Here is a 23,405-nt window from a genome sequence, read left to right as displayed (position 1 = left end):
TATATTTAGTACTGCCTACTTTTTTAGCTTCTTTTTTTTATCACTTATTGACATGTTTCAGAACCATTCCACTCTTAAATCTTATTATACTGGTACTATTAAATATCTGTTAATCTTTATATAGTGTTTAATCAATGCCCCACCCTACCTTTGATGCCATACCTTATCTGGCCATCTTCCTGTTTATTTATTATTAATGATTACACTTATCTTTTAATTCTGTTTATTTATTTCCTGTTTTCAATAAATTGAGGTTTTTGAAAAGGATATCTGCTTGATTATTGACCTGTTCATTTACGATAGTTTAATTGTTACTTTTTAATTTAGCTGACTGGGCTGGTCTAGCAGTTAACTCGTTATTACAAATCAGCTGATTTCGAAGTCAAGAGTTCTAAGGTTTAAATCCTACTGGTTTATTTGGTGGTTGGATTTCAATTAACCACAAATCTCAGGAATGGTTGACTTAAGACTGTTCAAGACTACACTTCATTTACATTCGTGCATATCATTCTCATTCATCCTCCGAAGGCTAAACAGAAAATGAGAGAGTGATTGTTATTTTTTAATTAAAAATATTTCTAGATATTCTTCAGAACATTTTAGAAAATCTAGAAATATTTAAATTAAAAAATAACAATAAAATGAATCAGCGTTTTTATAAATTTTCAAGTATGTATTACAGCATACACATTTACATAAACCAGTATTTAGTGAAAATCCTCAAGACTTTCATCAAGATACAGAAACCACCAATGAAAGCCTTATATTGTACTATTTCTGATAAAAATAGTTATAACATATGGGCATGTGTCATATCACTTCTGTCTTTTTCTTCTCAACATAGAATTTTCTAAAGGATTTAAGAATAAACAACATGTTTAGTTCTGTGATAATTTCATTACTGACGTAAATCTATATTTCTGAATTTCCATGAGAGAATACATTGGTGAATGTGAAACAGCACAGGACTTGTAGGAGTAGGACTTATAAAACAGAAAAATGGAAAAAGGAGAACAACCACAATTTTGGTTGAAACGGGTTATGTTACTTTCATTTACACAGGTTACTGGAAGAGTGAATGTAATCTTTCTCATTTTAAGAATTCATCTAAGCTAAAAGTTTAACTTAAAAAATAGTGGTTTTACAAAAGTTTTGAAGCAAAATTAGGTTAAAAAACCAAATTATATTTCTACGAATTGACTTGATAAATTTGATAAGTCATTAACCAGTTTATTGAATAATTTTTTTTTAATAAACACAGAAAGATGAATCTAGCCTTGCACCTAACTAAGAATACCTACGATAAGAAATCATTATCTTGGAATGTTAAGAAAAGACATTACCAAACAGTGATCCTTCCAGAAGCTTTATATGCATCAGAAACACTTAATTATAACAGAACAGGATTAGCTGAAAGATTAGACAAGACAGGAAGAAAAATTGCTAGAAAGATATATATTGCCAAAACTAAACGTGAACTTTGAAGAAAAAATAGATCAAACAAAGAAATACCTTCCAGAAGAGAAAGGATTTCAAATACAATTATAAAATGATGTTTACGGTTTTATAGATATATTTTCAGAATGGACAATGATAGACTAATAAAAGAAATTTTTGATAAAATGAATGAACTAAAAAACACAGTTCTAAATGGGTGAAAAGTTAAAAAAGAAATTGCAGAATTAAAAATTACAGATGAAATTATTAATGATAAGAGATTCCCTTTAGTAAACATATTCAAAATTATTAAGGTTTTGAAGAAAGAGAAGAGTTGGCAGAAAGTGGTCTAAAGAACGTGAACAACTACAGTCACAGAAAATGAAAGAACATTGAGTCAAAACATCCAAAAAGAAGTGATTATTCTATATGATTAATGTAGTCTCTTAAGAGTTTCTTTGAAAAAAAAGCAAGTCTCCAAGTTTTAATGTAGATTAGTCAAGTTCAATGTGCACACCTTTTGTAGATCAGTAATATCCGAACAATAATCATTCTTTCTTTTTCTGTTTAGCCTACAGAACCAGTATAAGGTACTACTTCAGAGGATGGTGTGTATTAATGTAAATATAGTGTAGTGTTGTACAGTCTCAGGTCCACCATTCCTGAGATGTGTGGTTAATTAAAACCCAACCACATTTAACCTAGAAATCCAACCTAGACGATAACCTAACTTTTGCCAGGTCTTTAGGAGGATTTGCAGCTTCAATAATTCTTCATTTTAAATAATAAAAATTTTAAACTTTTCTTTGGTACACACAACTTTTAATAAATTCCCAAGCAAAAAATTTCAAAGAAGTTATATATATATGTAGATCTAGGTGGTCATGCAGCTGAATCTCCTCATCCGATTCAATATCTGAGGAAAGTGTTGTTCAAGAACATGGTAACATCTTGATAAAAGTGTGGCGGAGCAATATCTTGTTGGAAACTGAAGCCAGCAGGAATCTAAGGAACAAAATTCTCAAGCATGTTGAGGTATATGTGTCCTATCACAATGACAAAAAAACAGACTGATGATGCCACTTTTGTGCATCGGACAATTCATTTTTGATATTGAAGGTGGCAATCATTTGGTTTAATGTGATGAAGTCGTTATAACTTGTACGTACACAAATGGAGTCGCTTATGATCAACGTCCTGAACAGTGATACAAGGAATTTACAGTTCATAACTAGCCGCCAGCCTAATTGATTTCCAGGACTGGCAATGAAACCATGGCATACATGATCCAGTCTCATCACTAACCGAAACTTTTGGATGATTTCCAGTTTGTGAAATCAAGCTTCCAGTCTCTTTAAAAGCTGTATTCCACTGTCGGATAGATCTGGATGTAGGAAAATCTGTATTCCATTTCAGCTTGTGTAACTGACTGAAACTCTGCTAACCAAAGCACACACTGAACCTTCTGTTGTGGGCATCCACCTCTAGACTGAATACAATTACATTGTGAATTGACTTGCCTGTGCATGCATATTCCGCTGACTTTGAGAGTGTACAGAACAAATCTTGGAGATATTTCTTGTTAATTGAACCTATGTTTAAGAGATTATGGCGACTTTTTTAAAAATATAGATCATTACTTTTGGATCTTTGACCCAGACACCCTGTATTACCGCTGCAGAAATAATAAGTAAGTAGTACCACATATTATGGCACTTTTTGACTGAACCTACTCAAATGGTCGAATGGTAGAATTTTATCTGAAAGAAAATAAAACAAGTAAGATCTATCTACAGGTATGCTTTTTTTTATTTTATTTTACTGAAATAATCAGATCTTATAACAAAAATATATGTACTTACTCTTATCTTAATATCTTTTGGTGCAAGTTTTCTTATTTCTGATAATAATTTATCACCAAAACCCTGTAAAAAAATATATATATAATTATATAAAAATAAATTTAAAAGTTTTTCTAACACATATTACATACAATAACCTAATTACTATCAATAATAAAAATTACACATACTGCTTTTTGTTTCTTGTGAAATAAGAGTGCTTTAATAGTGGTCAACTACATCACCAGTATTATTATAAATTTTTTTTTTTAATTAAAAAAGTTTTTTATAATACAGGGTGATTCAAAGAAACGGAAAATTTAAAAAATTAAATAACGTTAATGAAAATTTTTTTTTAGAAAATGAATTTTATTTCATGTAATTGTACAAATGTTGCCATTTTAGGATACATACATTTTAGTTTATTTTTTAAAGATAAAATCTTGCAGGTGACCTCTTCTATGTAAACACTCACGAAGTCTCTTCGTTAAATTGTTCATGGTTTGACGTAACATCTGAACTGGAATTTCCACAATTGCTTCTCTTTGCCTTCAATTCTTCCATTGTAGCAGGTCTACTGTGGAACACTTTGCTTTTAAGGTGACCCCCACAAAAAGTAATCGCAAGCTGAGAGATCAGGCGATCTGGGAGGCCATCTAATGTCACCATTTCGTGAAATGACACGTTGTCCAAACCATCGGCGTACAGCCGCCATCGATATTCGTCTAGTATGTGACGTTGCTCTGTCTTGTTGAAACCAGGCTGTGTTAAGAATTGGTGGAAATCTCTTTTGTTTTTCAATAAAGGTTTCAAGCACGGCTACGTAACGAGTCGACGTCACTGTAATCGCAAGACCGTTGTCATCCTCACAAAAAAAAAGGGCCTATACACCGTAAGATGACATAGCACACCACACGGTCACTTTCTGGCTGTGCAATGGACGCTGGTGTAGCTGCGTAGGATTTTCTTGTGCCCAGTATCTGAAATTTTGCTTGTTAACAAATCCACTGCGCTTCGTCTGAGATCCACAGTTCGTGAACAAACTCTTCATTATCATTTATCTTCTGAAGCATTACATTACAGAATTGTGCTCGCACATCTGCATCGTTTGGTTTCAGTTCCTGGACGATCTGCAACTTGTATGGATGGAATTGCAAGTCCTTCACTAACATTTTTTGAACACTTGAACTATGCAATTGTAAAGATGCTGAGAGACGACGGATTGACCGATGTGGACTTCGTGTTACAGCATCTTGTAAAGCTTGAACATTCTGTGGTGTACGGACGGTTCGCTCACGGCCTGGAGGTTTCGTTTTCATTGCCGAACCAGTTTCCTCAAAATTAGATATCCATGTTTTAATTGCATGTGCTGATGGAACACGGTCGTGCCATCCCAGATTAAAATGACGGCAAAATTCTCTATGCGCTCCCTCCACACTGTCATTGTTTTTGTAAAACGCTTTGATAGCAAATGCACGTTGCGCACCACTCCAAGGATCCATGACAACTAAATGGCAGGTTAGGTTAGAGAGGCTGGCACCACTTATCAAATGGTACCAATCGCCCACGGCTACCAACACAACTTTCAAAATTTCCCGTTTCTTTGAATCAGCCTGTATATGATGAAGTAGTGATACATGCAGAAATAATAAATAAGTAGTACCACATATTATGGCACTTTTTGACAGCCTACTCAAATAACCACAAGAAAAAACTCAAATAAATCACAAGAAACAAAAAGCAGCAAGTGTAATTTTTATTATTGATAATAATTTATTATACTGCTATGATGCACAATTGAAAATTCATTAACTTTCTAATTATATTAGTGCTTGGAAGTAAGCAAAAAACCATTATTTTTTTATGCACACAATTGCAATAATTCTATTTAAAAAAAGAAAATTACTTCCACTAAAATAAAGTACAATTAATCTGTTTCACTAATCCTTGGAACTGATGTAAAAAATTATTTCAACAATACAGTACAAGGTTGGGTAAAAACCACTGCTACTGTGGCTGATAGCTTTTATGTATTATCTGTTTCTTGATACTAAGGATTAACAGTGATAGAAATAAAAGTAATCAATCTACAAATCAAAGATTAATATTATGTTATACTAAAATTAATGTTAACAATATATGTATCACACTGTAAAGTGCTATGCTAATAATAGTGAGCTCATGAATAACATTCACAAATAATTGAACAATATACTTGTTAACATCAGTTTCAAATATATATGGAGTGGATTTATTATTATATTTTAATCTCTTTCTTCAATCTCTACAAATAATAAAAAAATGTAGTAGTATTTTCTTCAATCCAATAAATAGGTAATAAAATTTTATTACATAGATATTAATTTGTACTTACTATTATAACAGCATAAATTCAGAAATATACAAAAAAAAATGTAAGCAAAATAAAAAATTGTTATCTCATAACAATCTCATTGTTATCTCATAAAATAAATAATATATTTTAATTTTACTAAAGGATAACAAATGTGCATGCACTCATGTATGCGCATGAACACGCGCGCACATATAAAGCATACACTTAGACAAGACATCATGATACAAAGTATAGCGGTACCAAAAAAGTGTTAATAAAATAACAAGAAGTTACCTTAAATAAAGTAGATCCACCAGATAACACAATATTCTGAAATAACACTCTACGTAAATCAAGATCAGACTTTTGTATAGCAAAAAGTAGAACTTCATGAAGACCTTCATATTCTTCACCTATTAAATCTGGTCTGAATAAAACCTCAGGAGCTCTGAATCTTGCTGGCCCAATCTAATAAAAAAAAATAAATATATATACATACACACGCACACACATACAAGGTACTTTCAGAAAATAACCAAACATTTTTAATTGCACGCCAACAGAGATATTTAATGACGTGTGGTTGGCAGCATTATGTTCAGCATAACCTCTTCTGTAACCACACGTTCTTGTATTGTTTAATATCTAGTTTTTGTGTTATTGTTATTTAACATGTTTACCTGTTAGTAGCAATTTCTATAATGTGCAATTTTCAGGAGCAATGATACAAAGTAAATTTTGCATGAAACTAGGGAAAGCTTTCACAGAAACATTTCAACTTTTGAAACAGGCTTTGTCATATGCAACTTTACAAGTGGTTTTCACAATTTAAAAGTGGTAGTCAGTCAACTGAAGATGACCCTAGACCAGGAAGGTCCTTGACTTCAACTGATGACACCCACGTTCAGAAGATTAACGATATGGTGCGTGCAAATCACCAATTGACTGTCAGAGAACTAGCAGAAGAGGTTAGCATCTTAATTGGATCACTCCATGATATTTTGACTGAAAAACTGAACATGCATCAAGTTGCAACAAAGTTTGTTCCATGTTTAATGACTGAACAACAGAAAGAATATCAAATGGACGTTTGTCGGTAACTTCTTGAACAAGCCAATGATAATGAAACATTCAAGTAAAGTATCATAACAGGAATCAAAAGCTATGTTTATGACACAGAGACAAAAGTTCTATCATCACAATGGATCGGCAAAGGAGCTACATGCCCCAAGAACGCATGTCAGTCTTAATCCATGTCAAAGTAATGCTTTCTGTTTTTTTATTTTAATGAAATTGTGCATTTTGAATTCTTGCCTCAAGATGAAATAGTGAAATATGCGAAATACCAAGGCATTTTACAATGATTATTTGAAAAAATTGCAAAAGAGACCAGAGTTGTTGCGAGACAACTCATGGTTCCTTCACCACAACAATGTGCCCATACACTCAGCTTTGTGCAAAAAATCCGATGACTGTCCTCCCTCAGCCTCTCTACTTGCCAGACTTGGCTCCTTACGATTTTTTCTTATTTCTGAAATTAAAGCAAATTCATCCCGGACCTTAATCGCCACTTCAAATGAAACTATCCAGGACTGCTTCGAGAAGTAGAAACACCACTGGGAAAAGTCAGTAAATACGGCAGGAAGTACTTTGAAGGGGACAAGGACCAATAATCTGTAAAATTAATAATAAAGGTTAAAATATAAAGTTCAATTATTTTCTAAACAAACTTCATATATATACTAAAGTTTTTTAGCAAGTGTCAGGTACTGTAATAAAAACACAATTTCATATATATTAAATAAAATCATACATTGGTAAAGTAATATTGAAAAATAAATTGATCTTACTAATAATTAAAATAGTTTTTAAAAGAATTTTAAAAAACTGTATAAATATTCTATGTTCACTCATAAAATATTGAAAAAAAAAGTTCAGAATTACAAAATTCTCATAGAAAATAATGAAATCAAATTTAAGTCAAAAACAAAATTTAAAATAAAGGGAACTTACAAGTTTGCATAAGCAATAATACAATAATGGAAGAAAACTAAATCTCATAGATTTGTGCAATAAAGTAATTCCAAACAAAAAATTAGCTCTTCAACATTTCAAGTTTCTTAGTTCTATTCACTTATATAGATTTTTATTCGTATCCATTCACTGCTCCATTAAAATAATTATCTGAAATTAAACACCTGTGGCTTTCTGCAGATAAAACAGACTTTTTTATCTTATCCATTATAAAAAAAATAAAAGTAATTATTCAAATCAAATGAGAGACATTAAATTATAAGATTTAAAAATTTGGGCGAGTCAAAAGGGTGTTCTCATAGTTGCCTTATGTTTGTTTTGCCAATTTAAATTACTCCTTAAGATAATACACTTGAAGGCAAATTTAATTTACAGTCTACTTTGCAGAAAGTAAATGAATTATTTATTTCAAACAAAGCCTAACTAGAGATTTTTTACAACAGTTTAATGCAGTTATAACAATAATAAACTCTTAATGTTATTTAAGTATACTTGATGCACTGTCATACTTGTATGACAGTGAAAGGAAAAAGGTATTAATAGTATCTATCTTTAAGAGAGGAAGCAGCAGCAAAGAGTTCAAGAGTTACAGTTACTCTGTTATATAAAGCTACAAATTATTCTACAACAGTGGTTGTGAACCAAACACCTGCGGGTCAGACAAAGGGCCTACAAAGGCTTTTTTTTAAATGAACCACGCGTTGATTTTTATAAACTTATTTTTTATATCACAAAAGAACAGACAATCAAAAATATTAAAAAATTAAAGTATAAGTATCTAATGTATAAAACAAAATTTAAAAAAAATTTGTTTAAACATGTTAAACAAAATAGATTGCCCAGTAAACATAAGCAGAAGATAATTTTGTTTTCAACAAAATATGTATAAAGTTGTCTATTTTCACAAGACCACAATGAAAAGCATGGGGTGCGAAATCAGTTTTATCTTGCATCTAACAAAGAGTTCAGTTCATCCAAAGAGATTTACTAGACACTGTATACTGAAGCCATCATTTCCATTTTGTACCAAAACCTTTGTCATATTTAAAGAATTTATGTAGATATTGAATATGAAAGTGCACCCCATGCTTTTCATTGGTCTTGCGAAAATAGAGAACTTTATACATATTGTTTTGTTGAAAACAAAATTATCTCCTTTTTATATTTACTGAGAAATCCATTTTTTTTTTGGATTAATTTAAAAGCACGTTTTAAAAAACTGTTTTTTTTTTTTGTTTTTATTTTATACTTTTTATCAGTATGATGTTGAAATATTTACAGGAGTTAATATAATACAGGAGTTTTCAATATCTTGTTCAAGGGCATTCGAAACATTACATTGGTTAATCGACTAGATTGATGTTCCCAAAAATCTACATTTGATTCCAAAAACCTACTGTGCATGTGTACTAATCTCCACCTTCTGCACCATGTATACTAATCGCAACCGTTAACTGTGGAACAAAAGTGAGCTAAAGAAAAGCATGTAAAAAAAAAATATTTCCAAGTGGATGTTGGCTAACTGATTTTCTACACCACTACACTTGTGTGACTTATGACAGTTACTCATAACCTTGGTGTGCATATTCGTTGCATCGTAGAACAGGGATTTACCAGCTCACAGTGTTGAACTAACTGGCAGCCTTGACGTACGTGTCTGTAAGTGTTTAATAATTCAACTTTACGTACAATGTAAAAAGACATTTTGCAAAGTTGCATTCAAATCTCAGCTTCTCAACAGATGAAAAAAGGAAAGAATATTTTTTTATAAAATAAAAAAACAGAATAATTCACAAAGCAGTGTTTTAGAAGAAATAAAGCTCTTTTTGAATGAAAAAACAATAGTTGACGAATTTTCAAATATAGATTGGTTAAATATTTAATGTTCTTATGTGACATCGCTCAGTATTTCAATGAATTGAATAAAAAACTTCAGGGAAATAGACAAATTGTATTAATGATGTTTGAAAAAATTAAAATTTATGACAAAACTTGAAATTTTCACAAAAGATTTGGAAATGAAAATCATGAAATATTATCCTCACTTATAAAAAAATTTTCAAAATAATAATTTTAAAAAATACACTTGAAATTCAAGAAAATGCAATTAAAAAATATTTAATCAATATACAGGAAATAAAACAAGCTTTTCAGGAGAGATTTAATAAATTTAAAAGTTTGGAAAATACATTTCACTTTATTTTATACTCATCCAAAATGAAATTCAAAACAATGAAGTTAACTGAATTTCAAGTGAGCATAGTGTGGAAAAATAAATCTGAAAACTTGATTTCTGAAGTAGAAGGGAAAATTTCTGAAGTAGTGCAGATAATAACAATCCCACATTAAAAATTTTAAATATATTAAATGTATGGAATTCTTTACCAAACAATTTTATATTAATGAAGAAACTTGCTAATGATCTTTTAACAATAATTGGGTCCACATATATATGTGAAAAATAGTTTACCTCAATGAATTTTGTAAAATCTACCAACAGAAATAAACTTGGAAATGAACTGACTGCAAAATGCATTAAACTAATGAATATGGAATATGGACCTAATATTAGGAAACTATCTGAAAATAAGCAACAACAGATTTCACATTAAATATAATTTTATCAACTTTATTATATATATATACATATATACATATATCTGTAATTATGTTTATTAATAAGAATATTTCATAATATATATGTGCTTTTCTTTATTCCTTGTTCATTCAAACACTCAGTGCAGAGGTGCTACAAGGCATGGTGTCACCTGGTGCGATCGATAATTCATGGTGTCATTCACTGATATCAATTTTTTTGATGTTGATCTTTATTTTTTGCTCTTCATTTGCAGAAGTAAAACTTTTAAAACAAACAGGAAACGTAAACCTTTTTATAGGATTTTAAAAGTGGGAACCAAAAAAAGGGTCAACTGTCAAGTTTTTCAGTTAAAACATTTTCGGCGTTTCCAAACTATTGGTACCCTTTTTACCACACCCTCTCCCCTTTCTAAGTGACACTACTGACTTTGTGACCCACAGGCTAGTATTAAGGTAAAAAAAAATTGGAAAACATTTGACCCACTTCTCAAAAAGGTTAGCCATCACTAATCTAGAAGGTACTTGAGAAGAAGGTTTAGGCAAGAATGGAAGGAAGGTTCAGAGAGGAAACATGGCTTGGCTTCTGACAAGGATAATCAAGAGTTGATCTTAGGTTTGCAGTGAGGCAACTTTAAAAAAGTATTAAAAAAGCATGAGAGGGATTTGTTGAAAAGATATATTACAACATGAACAGAGGAAATATAGGATAGAACACAGTGAAGTAACGGTTGGAGAACATTGACAATTTCAATTATCTTAAAAACATAAAAGAGGAGAATACAAAAAACAAGATGTAGATGAGAGAGCTAGACAAGCACACTTATTTTTGGAGTATGATCAGATCTGAGATGTACCCTAGAAATATCCCAGAAAATTAAGATGATATATTAAGATAATTAACGAGGATAAAACATACAGTGAGGAGGAACCTTTATAAAATAAAGTAGAGATCAAGGATGGTACAGACATGTGAAAAGAATAGAGGAAGATCAGACACCTTTGAGGATGCAAAATAATTGACCTATTGACCTAAACCTAATACCTTGACCTAAACTAGGCCAAGAAACAGAAGTGGTGGTAAAATAGTTCAAGAGGAAGAGGCTTATGTTGTAAGCAGGTCTGGCTAATTAGAAACTTCACATGATGATGAAGACAAGTGTATAAAAACACAGGAAAAATTAGCATGTAATTATTAAATTTATTGAAATACAGCAAACATAATGACAGATTCATAGCTTTAATATCTATTTGTAAAAAAAAACTATCGCTAAAACTTGCAACAAAACAAAGAACACAAAAATTAAAATAATCAACGGTTCACACAGAACTTGCGCACAAGCCTTAATTACACAAGCATGATGAAAAAAAAAATTAAACATTTTTCTTACTACTTACAAATCACAAGCTATAGATTGAACATAGATACTTTAAAATTAAACAAACACAAATTTCTACAAGAATTTTAACCCAAATAGAAAAATAGTCCCTCTGTTTAGGGTTTGGAAATAATAACTTTGCATTCAAATGTATATCATTACACACATAACCTATCTTATTGTGTAGTAATCAGATAAGAAATTACAATTAACAGAGATAGCATACTCTTTAATATAAACAATAAATCTGCTGATAAGCATAATCAAAATAAATTCATAAAAAAACTACTTATTTTCTAAGTACATAGAAATATAGTTTCAGGTCTTTTCTGAGCTAGAGATAAGACATGACAAACTTTGATAAGAGATACACTAGTGTACATTGCTGAGGTCATTCTTAGTTCTCACCTTGGCATGCATACAAAGTTGCAGACATATACATTCATAATTGTTAGAAGTCATTTGAGTTGATCAAACATTAATTTTTGAAAGGCAAAACCAAACAGGAAACTAAAACCAAGGCAATAAATATTATGGTAAGTCAGCTCCACTGATCAGATCAGTACAGAATCGGTTTGGTTACTTACAGAGTAATCATACGAGTAATAATGCTGAATGTTCAAATGACCTACTGAGGTTACAACAGCAGAGAATACATAAAAATCCTCATATAGTGATGGAGGATAGAAGATGCAAGTATGTGAGATTGTTACAACAAAACACAACTCAATGAACAGGTATATCGTATGTTATTGTACATATCCGAAAATTGTTCATCAGATGGGTGCTGCATTTTCTCATAATCAATCAAAAGTATGAATGAATAAACATTTCTAATCATAGTTTGGAGATGTTTCAACACAATTGAAACAAATTTTTACACTGTTCCACAACAGTTGATGAAATTTGGATGCATCACTACAAATCTGAAACCAAGGAACAGTCACCATCAAGGAAAAGTGATGGGCCAGTCTTTTGGGATGCTCATGTCACAATCTTCATTGATTTTCTGGAGAGGAGTTAACACAATAACTAGGGTATATTATGCATTTTTCCTGAATCGTCTAAATATAAAAAAACTACCACTTTTGATAAAAAAGGTTCTTTTTAACTAAGACAATGCAACCAGCCCACTTTTATTCACTAGACTTAACACCTTCACACAAGTCTTTGACAAATATGAAGAAGAGGGTTGCTGAAAAGAGATTTATGCAACTTGATGAATTTATTGCCAAAACACCTGCCTAATTTGAAGATTTGGATAAATTATACTACAATGATGGGATCAAAAATGTTGAGCATCATTGGAATAAATGTTTACACTTGAAAGGAAATCACATTGACAAATAAAAAGATTTTTCTTGAAAAATTGTGTTTTCTATGTTTTGCAGAGACTTATCAAACACTCAAGGCAAACAGTTTTATAAAGCTGAAAAATAAATATAAATTAGATATTTTTAAATATGAAAGATTAAGAATTTATAGCTTACATCTAGTGTGTTACCATCAGGTAGAATATACTGATATTTTTCAGTTTCACCAGTTTCTTCTTTCTGAAGATTACTAGATAAATAACAAGCCTTTTCTTTTATTGTACGAACTATCTCAAATTCAGCAGTCGTTCTAAAGTTGAATCCTTCTTTCCTTAATAATAATCTGAAATGTCAAAAAATATAATCCATTGTAACTACTCTGTTTAATGACATCAGTAAGATAAAAAAAAAAAAAAATATTAAACTTTATAAAAACCAATGAAAGATATGTTTCATTAAATCAAACTCGCATTTCTATTAACAGATTGGTAAAGAAGAATCATTCAATGAATATCCAATAAGAAAGAAATATACTGGAAATCTTTGATGAGACCAGCCTTCAAAATGTAACAATGTGGTAAAAGAATTAATGCAGCAAAAAACTGTTCAAATTCACCAATCTTTACTTTCTAAGGTATCTTTAAATGGCAGTCATCACACAACCATAATGAAAAGTTTTGAAAAATAGAAAAAATAAATAAATTTCACATGAAATCATTTAGAATACAATGAATATAAGGGATTACGTGAGTATAAAGAGCCAAGAGCTAACAATAGTGTTTCATATTAACCCTAATACTGGTATATATTATTTGGGAAACTGCCTGTCATATTTAGCTGAGTGAGGTTTTTAACATCAGAATGAGAAAAATGAATTTAAACAGTACAGCTCTTGTATAGTAAACCAATTTATTCAGGAAAGACTAAATCTTATACTAATGTAAAAGATTTACCAGCCTTAACAGGTTCTAACTTGATGAGAAAGAATGTATTTTTCTTAGTTAAGTTTTTCTAAAGTTCATATAATACATAAGCACTACACATAATTGTATAGGAAAAACTGAAATGTAAAATGAAGCAGTTATTTTTATTGTGAATCCATGAAACAACATCCCATCACTTATTTATGAAAAAATACAACTAATTGTTAACACTCATGTTACTTTTCACCAATGAGTAAGGTAAACATTCCATATGAATTGAATTACTTTTAGAACGTCTTCTTTTTCTTCCAATGTTTGTTGTTCTCCTGCAGCCATAAGTTTATGGGAACATGTGGCACATAATTATGAACAAATCCCATAACCCTGAGCACCAATAATAACTTTTTTCTTTTTATGGTAGGTTCATCTTGGAAATCACTCATAAATATTCCTTTCATTCAAACAGATTTAAAAAAAATATATATTACAATGCCATCTGGACCGGACTAATTGGTAACCTTTCAGGCTTAACCTATAATCATCTACAGGTGCGGCAGAACTGAATAAGTGATTAGGAGGAGTCAATGCTCAGGTGGTGGTGGGGGAAGGCAGGTGCATGTGGTCTCCCTTTGATGACCCAATTTCAAAACCAACATGGATTTTGGAACAGAGCACATTGTGGCTTTGCCATGTGCGCACATTTTGATAACAACAGATCTGTGATCACAATGCAGAGTTTTTCAGTGACTGTTCAACATTCTGCGCAACAGTACCATTCCTAATGTAAACACAATTTGGTCCTTGGTTAGGCAGTTGAAGGAAACTGGTAGCATATTAAGAAAAAGTACACGTGGCTGACACAGATTCAACAGAAAGTATGCAGCTGATGAGAGCAGCGATCGAGTAATGCCAAAATGTTCTGCTCAGAGGCATGCTGTTGCCTTGGAGATATCAAACTGCAGTCTGAGGATTCTGCAGTTTGATTTGAATTTTCAACCCTTCAAAATAATGATGTCTCAAGAACTTATCCCAGCAGATTATGCCAACCGCCAAAATCTGAGTAAGCATATGCTTGCGCAGATCACTCCCGAAGTAGCTTTCTTCAGTAGCAATGATGCACATTTTCACCTCAGTGGGGGTGTGAATAAGTAAAATTTCCACTACTGGGCTGAAAATAACCCCCAAATTATTCATAAAAAACCACTACATTTCCCTAAACTAATGATGTGGTATGCCATATCACAATTTGGCATGATAGGTTTGTACTTCTTTGAGGAGGCATGACCATGAATTCCGAATGTTGTCTCAATGATGCAAAAACTTCTTCAGCTCAGAATGGAAGAGATGTTGAAGAGGGATTGGGGGATTTGAGGTTCCAACAGCATAAGGCTACAACTCACACAGCCTGAAATTCACTTAATGTTTTGAGAAAAGTTTTTTCCAGACTTCTGGTATGATGTGGAGTGGCCTGTGCAATTACCTGATCTGAGCAATTGTGATTCTTTGGGGATATCTTAAGGAAAAGGAATTTAAACACCACCCTTACACTCTACCAGAGCTAAGGGTGCAGATTATTGAAGAAGTTAATGCCATGCCCCACAATATGTGTGAATGAGCTGTACAAAGTCTCCAACAGCGTGTTACTGCTAACAACTGCTACCTTGAGGACAATATTTTCAAAACTTAATATTATTAAATGGTATCCACTGCTAATTTAGAAAATAAAAACATTTTTTCCTCAATTTTTTCCTTAATTGGTTCTGCCACAACCTGTGTATCCTAAGCAAAACTTGTTATAAAATCTGATCTTGTAGTGGCTAATCTGTTTTTTTTTTTTGTTTTTTTTAGTACATTATATGTTTAGAAGTGTCATATTAGTACAGATTTAAACTATATTCTGCAAGAATAATTAATACAGTGTTTTGTACTATCAAAATGAAGTTTGACAGTACAACTACAAAGCTTGAAGTTTGATCAGCAGTTAATAAATGTATAAGGAATACAAGATGGCCAACTACAATTCAAGTAAAAGATTGCTCTGTAACAACTGTTTAATGTATAGTAAATTCTGATGCAAACACTTAAGAAAGAGTCAAATGAATCAAGAATTACCATGCCTAACAATTGTAGGATTAAGAAAACTAACAATTGAACACAGTTCCATCATTTATTTAAAACTCTTATTTCTCCCCACTGCAAATTTAAAGGCTCATTTACACGATTCATTTTTTATTATTCAAGATCTTCTACTTTATTATTTAAAATAAATTATATTTTTGGATTTTATTCAACAGTCAGTATTAATATCAGTTTAAGGTACTTAATTTTTCATCATGTATATTATTTTGTATAAGTGAATTTTAAGTGTTAAATTGTCCCAATATTTAGCTAGTCAATTATTTCTATTACCGAACATTGATTCATTTGCTGTCACTGTGAGTAAATAAATTATATAAAATAATGCAAAATAAAAGACTATTTTTCTTATTAGTCAAAAAGAAGAAAAATAATACCTTTATATTATACTTTGTACACTAAGTAGGTGTCTACTTCCAGGGAAGAAACCAACTATCCTACAGTGTAACTCATGGTCCAGTACACCTCTTAATTGTAATTAAGAGGTTTATAATTATTATAACATCAGTTGTAACTGACGTTACACAGAATGATATTAAAGAATCAAAACAGCTTCATATTTCAAAACTTGGGAGATACTAAGACATAGAAATAAGTGCAAATCTACATAGTTACAAATTTACTATTTCATGATATTTTTGAAATTTTTATCTGCCATCTTGTAGCTGCCATCCTGGAGATGGTGAAAACCATTTCTTGAAGAATACATTTGTTTTATTTATAAGAAATCAAATTTGCAAAGCAGAAAAACTGCAGTAATAATAAAATGGGCTAAAACACCCCATAGTGTCTTTGTATCTTTTTTATTTCATGTTACCTTACAAAATTACATCCAATAACAAACTTTAAATAATTAATGTAAGAATTAATATTAATGTTGGACAAAAAAAATAAAAATTTGGGAAAGAATGATTTGAAGTTGATTGTTTTCAAGGGTTTCAATAATAATTTTCATAATGCATTTACCTATCATAGTTGAAAATACACAGAGGAGAAATATAAAATTGATTTTTTTAAAGTAATTATAACAATGATTTTGTCAACAAACAATATGAAAAAAGTATATATAAAAAATATTTAAAAAAAAAACAAAGAAATAATAATATCAATTGACAAATAACACATACAAACACTACTTAACAAGCAATTTTAGATGGAATATTAGAATAATTAAATAATAAATAGTCAATCTAAACAATGTATAATAATTATACATAATGTATATTATTAAAATAAAACTAAACTATGTTTTAAAAGTCATCATTTTAATAAGTTGAAAATTTTCTTGTTTAACAAGAAAAATGTACATCACTTGCCAGTAATTTAAATAAAGAAATTTATAATATAAGCTGAGCAGTTTCCAATAGGTTAAAAAAAAACTACTGGAATTTTACCCAGAACCTTTCAGATGATATGTCCCCATGAAAGTCATCAGAAAAAAGTCTTATTTCTATCACTTCAGTAATATCAGTAATGTTTATTTTTTGTAATAGAGTGGAATAAATGAGATTATATTAAAATTATAAATATTAAAAAATATATATATAATTAGTTATTACCTTAAATACCTAGACACATCTCTACCAGCAATATCAACTCTCATGATGCTGTGTGGCATAGCAAATCCTTCATATATAGGCACAGCATGTGTTACACCGTCACCAGAATCCAAAACCACTCCAGTTGTTCGGCCAGTAGCATATCTTGAAATAATAATTATGACCACATCAACCATAATTACAAGTAAAATTATTATTTATTATTATTATTATTATTATTAATACTATATTCTAAATCTAAATACAACAATTAAATTAAATTAAAATATCTGTCAGACATGCACACATTTAACAAATTCAAATTGAACATCTCGTGCAAGAAATTCACAAATTCTCATTTAATGCTTTATAGAAGATACATACATAATTTTCCAGTTCATAACAGACAATTACACATACAGTATCTGCATTACTGTTTTAGAATTATTCCTGGAGTATAGAAGTTTCTTGAATGGTCATATTTTTATGACTGTTTCCAAAAATTTCTAGTCTCCAGAATAAGATAACTTGGTTTTTCATCCTTATATAGTTTACTATCGAACTTGCACAGCCACAAGCAACATAGAGACTGTATGTTAGTAATTCCAGAAAATTTACAGCTATATTCACTACTAGTATTCTTTGAAATATGCTGTCAGTATAAAATCAAGATCTATATCACTTTCTATTAAAGGAAAATGACTTAAAAATACAGATATAATAAAAGAAGTTCAGCAGTGAATGATTAAGTTAAAAAAATAATAACTTTCTGTAAATGCACCCACAAGTATGAAAAAGTAAAATACTACAAATTTATTACTTTTTGTATTTTTCTGCATTGTGTAAAGTACCTTGTATTCAATAAATTAAATTTATATTAATTCTGTATAATCAGTTATTCAAGATAAATTGAGAAATTTTAAATAAATTCAAGATTTATATCAAATTATAAAATACGAGTTGTTATCTTTAAAGTAAAGTTCATTGCAAAAATATTTATTCTAAAAAAAAATATAAATATTTTTTATGTCTATAAAGTAAAGACCGTTTCATTGTAAAAAAATTTTATTTTCATTATAAATATTTTTTATTTCTCTTAAACTACATACCTTGTACTACTTATCTATATAATCACATGAATTAAGGTATTTATCATAGCGAAACACCAGCTTCAGTACACCCTCGTTGTATTCTTCTGCCGCCAGTCCATTCAGCCACTGATTAACAGTATTTTTAAGTTAATTCATCACTCCTGAATTGCTTACCACTCAAAAATTCTCTAACAAATGGTAATCAGAAGGAGAAGTCCAACTACATGGTTGGTGATCGTAAACTTTCCACCCAAATGTTCTCAGTAAATCACGTCTCAAATCCGCAACATGTGAACGTACATTATCATGCAGCAGGATGATGCCATCAATCAGCCACCCGCGTTGCTGATTCTGAATGGCACATTGTAACTTACGTAGAGTTTTACAATAGGTTTCTGCATTTATAGTCATTCCAGGTGGCATGAAATCAATCAGCAGTATGCTAAATCGATCCAAAAGACTGTAGCTATCAGTTTGCATCCAAATGGCTGTGGCTTGACCTTTGTTGGTCTGGTTGGTGATTGAGGATTCACTTGACTGCCATTTTCTCTCTGGCACACAATACGAAACCCATGTTTCATCGCCAGTAACAATTGAATTAAGGAACTCATACCTTTTTCATTGTAGCACATCAGAAATTCCAAAGCAGATCCCATTCAGATTTTTTTGTGACGTTCCATTAAGACATGCGGCACCAAACATGCATAAACTTTTCTGAGACCTAAATGGTCATGAACAATGTGATCAATAACAGCTCTTGAAACATCAAAAAAAAAGAAGGGCCAGGTTAGAAATTGTTGAGTGACGATCTTTTCTGGTTTCATCATTGATACGTTTCAACAAGTCCTCAGTGATAATTGAGGGCCTTCCTGAACGTTCTTCATCATGCACATTAATTCTGTTATTTCTAAACCTTTCACACCATTTTCAGACGTTTCTTTTATTCATTACATTATCACTGTACACAGCAACCAACTGTCTATGAATTTCAGCTGGCTTAACGGTTTGATGGTTTAAAAAACGTATGACTCCAGGTATTTCACAGTCAACAGCAATATCAATTTTCCTATTCATTTTATAACGTAATATCTCAGACGTAATCAAAGATACAAGCGACAACTTACAGACAACAATGCAGTGTGTACGTTACTAGTGTGGCCATGAACGACACAGGTTCATCAACCTTAAGGAGAGAAATTTTCCAGCAATCTTTACTTTAGATATCCCTCATATAAATTTTTATATAAAAAAATTTAAATTAAAAAAAAGTGATAAAATACATTTTTTAATCTTCAGATAACTATGTTTATAAGTATTTATTGTGTGTTTAAGGGGGTTTGGAACACTGAATATATTATTTTTTGTTTGTTTTTTTTCTTCTAACTTATTCTTCAGTTAACAGTTTAATTTTGTACATTATATTTTTATTCTGATAAAGGAAAAAATTAATTAATTTTTAAAAATTACCATAAAATTAACTAAACTTCTTTGTATTTCTCCTTTGGAAATTATGACTTCCAAAGGAATTTTTTATAAAATTTTTATTACATTTGTATTACTGTTGTCAAAGGAATATCAGTGGCTATGTTCAGGATGGAGGCCTACTTACGAGTACTGAAAGACAGGATCATAGTACTGGTACAAAGCTTAACCAGATCATGTAAAAAATAAATTCAGCTCTAGAACAGTTGAAAAACAACTCTTCAAAAGTATAATGGGTAAAAGATTAAAAGAAATGTAACTGTACAAATTATAAGTCAGTTATATGGCTTATTTACAGGATATCATGTTATTCAAATTTCCAATAATCCAAGTACAAGTAAAATTCAAAATAAAGCTAAATACAAAATGTATATATTACAGTATATTAGCCAACTGGCTAATATATTGATAAATAAAAACAAAAACAAAATGTTACTACATAACTTTTTATATTAAAAACAGAATACTGTAAACAGATTAATGTAAACATAGTAAGCAGCAAATAAAATGTTACTATATGAACATACTAATGATTTACATTATAATATATAAAAATATTCTTTCTTAAATTGGTTTTATTAATCAGTGGATTCAACAGACTAGCATAATAATAATTAATAATAGTATAGAAATAATTAACTCTTACTGTACATTACTGTATAATCTAGTGTTAGCTGAAAGATTTTTAATTTTATAGAATACTGTTCAGAATTTGCCTCTAATTTTAGACCAGTATAGACTTGCTGTAATACTATGAGCTGTAAATGAAAATTCATCTCTGTACTGTTGAGTGTTAAATTAGGAGTTTTCAAAACTACTGACAAATACTATTATAACCCAGGTTCGAATCCCGGTCAGGCATGGCATTTTCACACATGCTACAAATTATTCATCTCATCCTCTAAAGCATGCCTAACTGTGGACCCAGAGGTTAAAAAAATAAAATAAAAATATTATTGACAAAGGCTGTTGCTAATATAGCTCATGATCTAATAAGTAAATGCAGTTGCTGTGGTGACAGGAGATCCAATTGTATAAAACTTGAATCATGATATTTCTTATAATACAATTCAGTTTTACTACTTTCCTGAAATTTAAGTTTTTATTAATCCTATTTGTTGTTTGTTAATATGGTCCCACAGTTCACATTAACTTGGATCAAAAAGACTCTTGTAGCTTGTTCATAACAAGCTACATGTCCAGATGATGAAGAAGCATAATATAAATTTAGAACTGAAAAGAAAAAATCTACTGATATTTTTTGAAGAAGGTATTACTGGTATTTTCCTTTAAATTTCTTAATAACATTTGAATTCAGAGATTAGAAAGTAAAATCAATTTAAAAAAAAGGCTGCTGATAGAACTATAGTTGCAGAAAGAAAAGTAAAAAGGAGGGTGAAAAAGAGGATTCTAAGATAGGTCCAAACAAAAACTGGTAAAATATACTTTTTAAAAGAAAACTGCAGTTTTCTATTAATTTTTTCTTGGATTCCATCTGATTTACAAATCTAATTATTTTTTAATAAGGTAGAGAACTAACACAACTTTTAAAATAGCTTCTTTCAAATAATTCAGGTATAAACAAAATCTTTTAACAAAAAAGGAGCCCAGAAAATGAATAATCAAGTATATATATTTTTTCTTTAACAAGAAGAATTGGTAAAGAACCAGATGTTTAAAGTAGCTATCGACTATTCATAAAATAATAACTGTTCTATAACCTGAACAGTTTTTTTTAAAGGTTTGTTCACTTACACATCAGTTAATAAACAGAACCTTAAAGTACCTACATTTTAAGTTGGAGGTACAAATTTCCTATACAATGTTTACGATAATTTTCGTTTGCTTCACTATAACAAAATTATTTATTTATTTTGCTTTTAAGCAAATTATATACAAAAACATTTATAAATCAAATTAGTTATATATTCATCATAAGCAAAAAAACAATCATTTAAGTTACAGAAGAAATACTTACAAACTAAGAACTGCCTGCATAGACACATATAACGCTGGAACATTAAAAGATTCAAAAAATATCTCGGCTGCTTTTTCCCTATTATTACGTGGATTTAAAGGTGCTTCCGTTAAAAGAACAGGATGCTCTTCAGAAAATGTTTGTAACTGATCATTACTATAAACATACTGCCAGATTCTTTCCATATCATTCCAATCTGTAATAATTCCATGTTCCATTGGATATCGGATACTTAATAATCCTCTATGCTCTTCTGCTTTTGGGCCAACAAACAAATCTCCTTCTAATGCACCAGCCATCACTCTGATATGTTTTGGACGACCAATACTATAAAATAAAGAGATTAAAAATTACAAGTTACAGAACGTTATAATAAATGCACTTACCTTCTACCACACGAAACCATGTACATGGTCTTGTAAATTAACAAAGAGAAACAAATTTATACATGCAACTCTTTAATTATTCTGATTTTTAAGGTTACAAACTAAGAGATAAACAAATATTTTTTTCAGGGTTGGTAAGTAATCTTGAGCCTCTACCTCAATGAAAATAAAATTCAAAAAATATATTATATCCAGGGAATGCTTTTCTCAACACTGATAGGTACAGATGACACACATCCTCCTGCCTTGTATCTCTTCTTTTAGATGATCTCTATTATAATCCACCACGACAACCTCTCTCAAATGTATCTGGCATATCCCTTGAAAAAGCAGTTCCACTCCAACCTGTGATGTACAGATAAAATTTTCAGCAGAAAAACTGTTTAATTGTCCCATTCCAGTCCTCGTGAAAGTAAGGTACAGGACATTAATAATTACATCCATATTATATTAATATTTACATCAAAGAATAAAGTGAGCTCTATGCCTCAGTAATCTATAGTTACTGTAGTAACTTATACTGAAGATATAATTTAATTATTACAATCTAAACTCAAACTTTAGTGTTTGCAAATCAGTTCTAAAACTAAAATAACTATATTTTTGTACCAGGAACTGTATTTTAAAGCCATTGAAAAATAATAATACTTGTAGATTCATATTCAATTCAAGCAATATACACACAATATAATAAAATTTAAAATGTTTTAAATATTTCTACGCAATAATATTTCAAATAAACTTACTAATTTGGAAAGCAACATTTTGGCACCTGGTCTCCAGCAAATCCTGCTTTTATCACACCAGATCCCTAAAAGAAAAACAGTAATTAATGATTACTTATCGGCTGGGAAACCTGTAAAATACAAGATTCTTATTCTTTTTCAAGGTTATTTCAATCAGTATTTATACAGCCATAACCAGGAGGATAATAAAA

General features: G+C 30.4%; 1 protein-coding gene across 1 annotated transcript in view; it reads right to left on the bottom strand.

The window, feature by feature from the left end:
* The window catches only part of Arp1 (Actin-related protein 1), a 43,147-nt gene that overhangs the window by 7,034 nt on the left and 12,708 nt on the right, over positions 1-23,405 (bottom strand). Inside the window, exons 2-7 of the mRNA XM_075366297.1 lie at positions 23,215-23,279; positions 22,083-22,409; positions 17,553-17,696; positions 13,112-13,277; positions 5,908-6,081; positions 3,300-3,362 (exon numbers count right to left, since the gene is read on the bottom strand). Of these exons, the coding sequence (XP_075222412.1) occupies positions 3,300-3,362; positions 5,908-6,081; positions 13,112-13,277; positions 17,553-17,696; positions 22,083-22,409; positions 23,215-23,279 (939 nt within the window). The remainder of the gene's footprint in view (positions 1-3,299; positions 3,363-5,907; positions 6,082-13,111; positions 13,278-17,552; positions 17,697-22,082; positions 22,410-23,214; positions 23,280-23,405) is intronic.

Source organism: Lycorma delicatula, chromosome 5 (assembly GCF_047948215.1).
Source record: "Lycorma delicatula isolate Av1 chromosome 5, ASM4794821v1, whole genome shotgun sequence".
NCBI classification, from domain to species: Eukaryota; Metazoa; Arthropoda; class Insecta; order Hemiptera; family Fulgoridae; genus Lycorma; species Lycorma delicatula.
The sequence above is the reverse complement of the archived record's forward strand: the minus strand, read 5'-3'. Positions and strand labels throughout refer to the sequence as shown.